The sequence below is a fragment of the Mesoplodon bidens genome (assembly GCF_964165515.1).
Source record: "Mesoplodon bidens genome assembly, chromosome: 2".
NCBI lineage: Eukaryota > Metazoa > Chordata > Mammalia > Artiodactyla > Ziphiidae > Mesoplodon > Mesoplodon bidens.
Window position 1 is genome coordinate 182739682 of NC_138177.1, and position 8818 is coordinate 182748499.

Genomic DNA, 8818 nt, shown 5'->3' on the forward strand with positions numbered 1-8818 from the left:
GGGGTGGGGATCCCCGGAAGCCGAGTGGGTCCAGGATGGGGATGGGATGGGGGCCCCTTGCCGGGGGGGGGCGGGACCTGGCGCGCTTTGTGCCGGTGGGAACCGGGCGTCCCTGGCCGGCTGAATGGGCAGGGGCGGGACAGCGATTTTCCTCGCTGCGAGGGGTCCGCTCTGTGCCGCTGCCGACGGCGACCTTCCCACCGCGGCGCGGCCGCGGGGCGGGGACGAGCTGCCCGCCAGGGGCCCTGGGAAAGGGCCGCAGTCCGGGACACCCACTCCCAGCCCCACTGGAAGGTGGGAGGAGGAGAAAGCGGGTCTGGCCTAAGTGGGTAGGGCTGGGGTGGGGAGTGGGTTATGCCTAGACGCGCAGAACCCGGTCCAATCGTAGCTTCGTGTATTTCCCCTAGTTCGAAAAGACGCGGCACCCTCCCGGCCACCCCGTCCCGGGACCAGAAGCGATGACCGGAGTCCCGGCCGTCCAAAACAGTCTCTGCGTCCCCAGGCCAGACGAGGGCCTCCGTGAGTCCGAGGAAGCACCTGATCCTCACCAGGGCCGCCACAAGCGCAGCCCCGGCCCCGGGCTCTCGGCGAAGCGGCGAGACGCCGACTGCGGCGCGGGGATGCTGGTAGACTGACCGGGGAGACCTCCAGAGAAGAGGACCCGGGGTGGCGGGGACCGCGAGCCGCCGGCGGCCGGAGCAGGGGCCCAAACTGGGGGGGCTCCGGGGCCGCGCCGCTCGGGCGCCTCGGGGCCGGGACTGGCGCTGTCCATGGTGCTGCCACCCGCGCGCTCGTGCGCCAGGGGGCAGCGCAGGCCGTCGCCGCCCTCCTCTCCGCGCCGCAGAAGTTGGCTAACGCCCGGCAGACAGCCGCGGAAGCCCGACGGGTACTCGGCTCCGCTGGGGACCGGCCAGAGCCCTGGGGGGAGGTGAGCGGATGAGAGAAATGCGGAAAGGAGGGGAGAGGAGGAGGAAAGGAGAGATGGAGAGAGGAGAGAGCAAGGGAGGGGAGAAGTGCGGAGGGAGGGGAGTCAGCCCGAACCCGCTCCCCCCTTCCCGGGTCCAGACCTTCGCCCACCCGGATTACAACTCCACAGCCAGCTGGGCTTTTGTTGCCTGCCCACTCACAGCAATATGGGGCCCCCTCCTCACTCAGCTGCCCACTGCCCTGAGCAGTTCTTCTCAGTCCATCCCTCTTTTATCTGGCCTTGTAGAATCCATGGCTCTGACCCCACAAGTTCCCCCGCCTCTTCGCCCGACCCCCCAAGCCATCCCGCTACCTTGCACCGAGTTCTGAAGGCTTTTCATGTATTTGACGCTCAGCTCCAGTATGTCTGCCTTCTCCAACTTGCGTTTCCGGATCTGGGGATCCGTGGAAAGGGCTCTTAGCACCGCAGCCTGGGCTGGAGCGGATGAGGCTGGTATCATCCCTTACCTCCACCGAGGCCCCTTTCTCACCTGGTGCGAGTAGTGTTTCTCTAGCAACGATCTGAGCTGCTCCAGCGACACATTAATGCGGGCCCGTCGCTTCTTCTCCATCAGCGGCTTGGAGATCTGGGGGTGAGCAGCAGTTAGAGGGCAGGGCCTTGGCCCTCTCGCCCTCTGCCTCACCCCTCACCCCCGCAGCCCTCAGGACCTCAGACCTTGCGGAAGTTGCCGGCGGGGCCGCCAGAGCTGCCCTGGGTCTCGGACTCAGTGCCCATGTTGTCGTAGCGGAGACCACTGGAGGCGGCACCGCCTTTATAGGGGCCCCTCGTTTACATGTCAATGAGGCGCTCCTGGACTTGTGGAACCCCCAGGGGGAGGGGATGAGAGAGGGACACACTGGGAAGTTCGCCACCTCCCTCCACCTCTTCTCTTCCCTTAGTCCAGGCCTCACCTCCAGGACCCCTCCTCCCTCCTGAGGGACCACCTTTAGCCTTTCTCAGTCTTCCCTTTTTTTTTGTTTTGTTTTTTCTGGTCTGCGTTGGGTCTTCGTTGCTGCGCACGGGCTTTCTCTAGTTGTGGCGAGCGGGGGCTACTCTTCGTTGTGGCGCGCGGGCTTCTCATTGCGGTGGCTTCTCTTGTTGGGGAGCAGGGGCTCTAGGCACGCGGGCTTCAGTAGTTGCGGCACACAGGCTCAGTAGTTGTGGCTCGCAGGCCTAGTTGCTCCACGGCATGTGGGATCTTCCCGGACCAGGGACCAAACCCGTATCCCCTGCACTGGCGGGCGGATTCTTAACCACTGCGCCACCAGGGAGGTCCTCTCAGTATCTCCTTTATCCCTCTCATCCTCACCACTGCCTGAGTCTGGAATTCCTTCCCAAGCCCATCCCCTCCCGTCCCAGTCTCCCTAAGTTCTGGGCCTCACCACCAAACCCACTGGGGGAGGTCCACGGGCCCAGCTGGCTGCAAGACCCACTAATGACTATGACTGAGCACCGGGCCTCCTCGGGCCTGATGAAGATGCGGAGGCAGGGAGCACCCACCCGCCAGCGAGGCCTTTCTGCCGGCTTCACGCTCGGGCCGCGCTGGCAATGCCACATTATTCGCCCTAATGTCGGGACAATGCAGCAATTTTCTGCCTGTGGCCACTCAAAGCCAGGTGCAGACCAGGCCCGCGGGGGCCAAGCAGCAACATGTGTCCCATTAAAGCATGCAGCCCGCCCGCGGGGCCACAGCCAGCCTCCTCCTCCTTGGGGCCTCGGGACTGGGAGCGGTCCTGCGTTGGGGTTCAGTCTGGGCTCAGGGGCCCTCTGGCCCTGTTAGGACCCAACCCACACTCTTCAAACTGGGGGGCAAGCTGCAGGCAGCCTCAGGCCAGGGCAGTCAGAAAGGCCTCCCCCACCCCCAGTCCTGAGTTTGCAGGCTGGAAGACTCAGGCTCTGAGGACCTTTCCCTCACAGGGAAGGCCTAGGAGTTTATTCCCCCCACCCCTGCCCATTGGCCTTCTCTGGGTCCCAACAAATGGGAGGTGGTGGTGAAGACCCCTGAGCATCTGGGGAGAGCACCGTTCTGCACGTCTGGAGGTCCAGGATGTCAACCCCTTTTCATTATTCAGGCTGTGGCTGAAGACCCAAGGAGCTCAGAGGAGGAGACACCTGCCCCCGGACCCGCCAGGCCCTGTAGCAGGACTCCGGTGCACTCCCTGCTTGGGCTTCAGGAGGCTGGGCTCCAGGAGCTGTGAGGGACGGGAAAACTGACGTCTGCGGGAGTCCCTGGGTTCAAACCTACACAGCTCCCTTTACTGAGTTCCCTTGGCCTCAGCGAACATGCGGCCCCTAGCGCTGCTTGTGGGGGCGCTGTGGAAGTCGCAAGGACCCAAAAGTTCGGCAGTGGAGCCCTGCTGCCGAAGACTGAACAAACTGGCCTTTGCGGGGTCCCAGTGGGAGGGGGAGGGGAAATTGCTGGGTCCTTGGTGGGCCCCAGCTCCATCTTCTTACCCATCCACCCCCGCTCGGCGTATTGATGGGCCCCCTGCCCGGCAGTGGCGTTCCCAGGCGCCAAGCAGCGTGGAGAATCGCTCCCCGCCCTCCTTTCAGGCAGAAGCGTCGGCTACAGCGGCTCCCAAGTGTTCTTTTGCCCCGGCCACTGGGCCCGCCGGCCAGATCCGGGCCGGGCCCGGCCCAGGGCGGGTGGCGGGGCCGCGGCGGGACTGCGGGCGCTGGCACGCGCCGGGCGGCTTTGAAGCGCAGGGGCCGGCCAGCCCCGAGCGGCTTCCGCGGGTTCGCTCCAGCTTGGGGCGGTGGCGGCGCGGTACAAAGGCGCCGCGGGGCGGGCGGGCGGCGAGGCCGGGCACAAAAGGGGCAGCCGAGTGTTAAGGGCATTGTGCCGGCCCACAAAGCCGCGCCCCCGCCCGACACCTCGGGGCCAAACCCCGGGCGCCCTGCGGCGCGCGGGCGTCCAGCTGCTGCACATCTGCAGGGAGGCTGGGCGCGCGCCTCGCTCGGGTGGTCCCCCTCATCCCCGCCCCGCTCTCGAGCCGCGCGGGCAGCCGGGCAATTTGTCCTCTAATTATGACCCCTCCCCATAAACCGCCGCCCGCGCCTTTCACCTCCGGAGTTATTAGCAAACCAATGGCCCTCGGCGCAGATCTCGCGGCCCACAGCAGGGAGCCGGGCCCGCCCTCTCTCCAGAGTTCGGGCCGCAATAAAGGGGCCCGCGAGACGCCCCCGCCTGCACCCTTGCCCCCGCAGCTCCTAGGGCCACCACCCCTCTAGAGCCCGTGCCCCGAGATCCCGGCCGCTCTGGGTGGGGCCGCTCACGTGGGTGGCTTAGTGTTTCTTAAGCAGTGGAAAATTGACCGCAAAATGCGCTAATTCGCAATGTTCTGCTTTGGCTGCGTCAGGCGAGGCCGACCCGGGCGGCCCGCGAGGAATTCGGGCTGTCAAGCCCCGCCCCTGCCGGCTTAATGGGCCTCCGCCTCCGCTGCCCCCGACCCCCACCCCGGCACTGCCCGCTGCGCCCCCTCCCCCTCTGGCAGGTCCTCAGCTGGCGTCTCCCCACCTAGGCCGATCCCCTCCCCCACTTTCCGGGCTTGCCCGGGTCCTCGCTCGGCTCCCTCACCACAAACAGCCACCTTGGCGCGTTCGTCGCCTCCAGCTGGCCGAGGGTCGCGCGGGACTCAAGGCTGAAAGGGATCTCTGTGCAAATTCCATCTTACCTTTTACCCACCTTCAGAGACAGTTTCCTCGCCACCCTCGCCACCCTTTACCCCCAATTCGGCTCAGTCTTCTGGGCAGCCGATACCCCCACTAAGTTAAAGGCAGATTTTTGCATTTGGCAAGGTCATTGGAAAAGACCGGCGTCTCCACCGAGATCCTACTCGGAGACCTAGGCTAGGGACACCCAGGTCTGTTCGCAAGTTTTGCGTCTGGGCACCCTACACACCCTAGGCAGGCTGGGCTCCGAGGGCGCGTGCAGAGGCGGGAGAGGCGTTTTCCGACGTAGGGGGAGCGGCTGCGGGTTGACCTCGTCCTCTCTGAGAGCAAGCAGGACCAAGCGCTCTCGGGCTGCCGGCAAGGGCATGGACCAACTTAGAAACCCGGCTTATGCAAGCCGGGATGTAGGCCACCGACTCCCTTTCCATCTTTAGCCCCTGGGGTTCCCAGGGGGCTTGGAAAGGAGCACAAGTCCAGGCAGAGCGCTGGGGGGACACAGGCTGCCCTCTCTCTGCTCATTCAGGAAAAATTCTTTCTATAACTCAGGAGAGCTCTGGGGGCTTCCAGGGCTACTCAAAGCCCATGGCTTCCTCAGGTTGGGGGATTTGAGGCCCAAAGTGACCTGTGCCTTTACCCTCTCTTCCTCCATTTGGTTTTCTTGACTTTGGCAAAAGAAAGAACATTACAGAACGATGCAGGCCCTGGATGGGAACCCCTGCCTTCCTGCAGCCCTCAGGCATTTAAAGCTACCCGAGCTGTTAGGTGCTGCGGAGGCCACTGCCTGTGCAGTGACTGGAGGGAGAAATGTGCGTCCCCCTCCAGGATGCACTTCTAAATGGAATGAAGTGATTTGCTCCATGTAATTAACTATTGGGACACAGCAAAAGCTCAGAAATGACTCAGCCGATTGTCTCCAGACGGGGTTGGAGAGGCTGCGATTGTTTAACTCTCTTTGGCCGGGTTAGGACTCCGAATAGCCCGGCAGCCAAGGGCCCTCCAGGGGACAAAGGCTGGGACTCCGGTGAGTGCATCAACACTGAACCGGGCTGGCCCAGCTCAGAGAGAGTGAATTCTGGGAGACCCTCATTGTCCCAGCCTTTTGTGCTTCTCCCCAGCTGGCTGTAATCTTTAAATATTTACCCGGCCCCTTTGTGCACATATGACTTATGCACGTTGGGCTGATGTGCTCATAAATTACGGGAGTCATTTACCAGACGGGGGGGGGGTGCTTTCATGCCTGGAGTGGGGAATGGCCAGAGGAGGGGAAGAAAAAACAGCTTTTGGAGGATCCGAGCGAGCTGCAGCCACACTGGACAGGCCCCTCCTGGCCTCCACGTGGGAAGTGGATGGGGCAGAGGCCTGTGAGTGACAAGGAGTCCCAGGAGGTCACCCACCCTCAGGGAGGAGGGAGAGGCAGAGTTCCAGAGCTGTTTCCTACTTGGTGTCAGGCTCGGACAGGAGCCAGCCTTGCATCCTGGGAAGCCGGTGCGGGTGGAGGTGCTTGGTTAACACCCATCCTTGCCCCTTCTCCTGCTTGCTCTGCGGCATTCCCCCTTCCTACATTTCCTCTTTCTCCCGTAAAGCAACCCTGTTTGAGAAAAGGGAGCCTAATTTCACCTCAGCCTGCAGCTTAACTTGGAAAAGTCAACATGGTTCTGACGGCTTTTTAAAACAAGAGGGATCCCCACTTGGGCCCTGGATGGAAAGCCACCTCAGCTGGTGGGTGGATGGCTGGATTGGGGGGTGGGGAGGGGAGGCCCTAGAGAGGGAACTTCCTGCATGAGAAAGGGTTCCCTTTGTGCTTGCCTCACAGCTCCTAGAACAAAACACATTCAAATGCTTATTTAGAGGGGAAAAAATGGAAAGCAAGGCATCCCCAGGCTGACTGGTTTCTCTTTATTTTCTTATATTACTGTAGGTGTGCTGTTCCTCTAGCCTAGGGGATGACAAACTGGAGTGACACGGGAGAGCTGGGTGCAGAGTGGACATGTTTGATCAGATTGCTTTCCTCTCTGGTGGGAAAGCAGGTCTCTGTGTTTCTTTCTGTCTATATCTCTGTGAATTACTGTTTTCCTGTGTGCCTGTGTATCTCTCTGTGTGACTTTGTTGCTCTGGGTCTATGCCAGTGGGTACCTACATTCGCTTACTTGCCTTTCTCTTCCATCACTCCTCGGTGAACCCCCGGGCCCTGACAGATTCAGCAACTCTAGTGACTTCTAAAAATTCCCCTTCCCGCTGGTCTGGCCCTACCTGGAAGGGGACTGCCCCCCCACTTCTTTCTCCCTTCCCCAAGTTGGGACTGATGGAGATGTATGGTCTAAGAGGAACTGATGGGTAGAGAAGAGAGAGTTGCTCAAGCCTTCCAATCTGCATTACATGTTACTCTGTGTCCCCCAGAACAGGGACTGCTCCTGCCATAAGTCAGCGTGGAGAGCAGATACCAATGGCCAGAAAAGGAGCTTCCTGGGAGCAGCCCTCTGCCGCAGGACCAGCCTCACTCCCAGGAGTGAAGACGCAGTGAGCACCCTCTAGTGGCCCTGAGGTGTCCTGGAGATGCAGGAGAGGTCCTGAGGGGGGGAGACAGTAGAAACGGGACAGTGGCAGGACCCTGGCTCTCAGCCCCCAGTAACAGTCCAGGCTTCCTTCCCACATGGCGCTGCAACTGGGTGACGCTGGATTTTAAAACATTAAATCTCCTTTCAGTTCCCATCTACCGAGTTTAGCAAATGTCTTCTGAGCACATTTTAAACATGATACTGGGTTTACAGAACATTGGTATGAGACCCGTGAACTCAGGATCCCTATTTTATAGGAAGTTGAGGCTCACAGAGTTGCTCTGCCCGAGCTCACAAAGCTGCTGAGGCAGGCTCTCTACCCTTCCCTGAACCCAGCTTTCCAGACACCAGGCCTCCTGCCTGGTCCTGCAAGGACACAGGAAGGTAGAGTGGCCAGGGACTCAGAGGCAGACTGGGCTGACTGCAGCTCACAGCCCACCTGCCCTTATGGGTCTCTGAACCACTACTCTGGGTTCCAGCCTCCCCCAGGGCCTGTCCCCTATCCCGCTTTAGGCTTGCTTCCTCCTGCCTCTGTGTCTGCAAAACTCGGTCTCCTCCCTCCTGTAGATGTCCTTGCTCTCATTTCCAGCCTCAGGCGGGCTGCCAGTACCGACTCTTCCGGGCAGACTCCTAACGCCCCCACCCATTGGCCTCTCCCTGGGGTCCCTCCCATTCCCTCTCTATCCCTACTTGGCTCCTGACCCACTCCCATCCCACCATAGTTTATTCTAGTCATTTGCTTACTTGCCTTTTTCCTCCATCAGGCCTTTGTGAGCGCCCGGAAGTGGAGGCATTCACCTTTTAAAAAATTAAGGAACAGGACTTCCCCAGTGCTCCAGTGGTTAAGACTAAGCCCTTCCACTGCAGGGGGCACGGGTTGGATCCCCGGTCCGGGAAGTTCCAAAATGCCGCGCCGGTAAAGTAAGGAAAAATTCCTAAGTAATATAGATTGATTGTGGGCCATATGGAAAATACAAAAACATATAAAAAAGACAGTAAAAGTCTCCCAGAGTCCCTACCACCTGAAGATTACCGTTGTGAAGTAATTTTGCCTTCTATTCCAAACATTTTCCCAGGCTCACACATATGCTTTTCTTTTTCGCAAGTGAAGTCAGGTACACACTGTAAAGTTTTGCATGCTGCCTTATAAAAAACGTCATGTCTTGAGGATTTCCACCGTCGGCTAACATTCTCCCTCGACACGAACTGAAGTAGGCGGTCACCCCGCTGCGTGCATGCCCCAAGGGTAGTGTCCCCGCAGCCTGGGCGCCCAGCGGGCGCTCGGAGACCCTGCCAAGGGCGGGTGGTCTCTGCGCGCGGACCCCCCGGGGCGCGGTGGGGTGGAGGCGGATCGCCGGCTCGCGCCCTTATGGCCAGCACTGTCAGTTTCGCCGGGGACCGCGCAGGGCCCGTCAGCGGCGGGGGCGGGGGCTGGGTGCTTTAGGTTTCACGTGATTTCTCTGGACGGGGACATTCTGGAGTTTGGGGCCGACTCCTGGCAGACGCCGCCGGCAAGTTCTCGGCCCAGGACCCAGACTCCCCGCGGCCCCGCCCGCCAGCCGCAGCTCTGCTTGGGTCAGGGGGTCCCGGGGGGACGGCGGGGCGGGGCGGGGCGGGGCGCTCC

General features: G+C 61.3%; 1 protein-coding gene across 1 annotated transcript; it reads right to left on the minus strand.

Annotated features, from left to right (window-relative positions):
* Positions 1–544: 544 nt before the first annotated feature.
* On the minus strand, positions 545–1553 carry HES3 (hes family bHLH transcription factor 3; the record flags this gene model as incomplete). The annotated part of the gene is made up of 3 exons (XM_081224191.1): positions 1458–1553; positions 1280–1361; positions 545–918 (listed from the first exon to the last, which is right to left on the minus strand). Exons 1-3 carry the CDS (start codon positions 1536–1538, stop codon positions 545–547), a joined length of 537 nt encoding a protein of 178 aa, XP_081080317.1. The 5' UTR covers positions 1539–1553.
* Positions 1554–8818: the final 7265 nt, after the last annotated feature.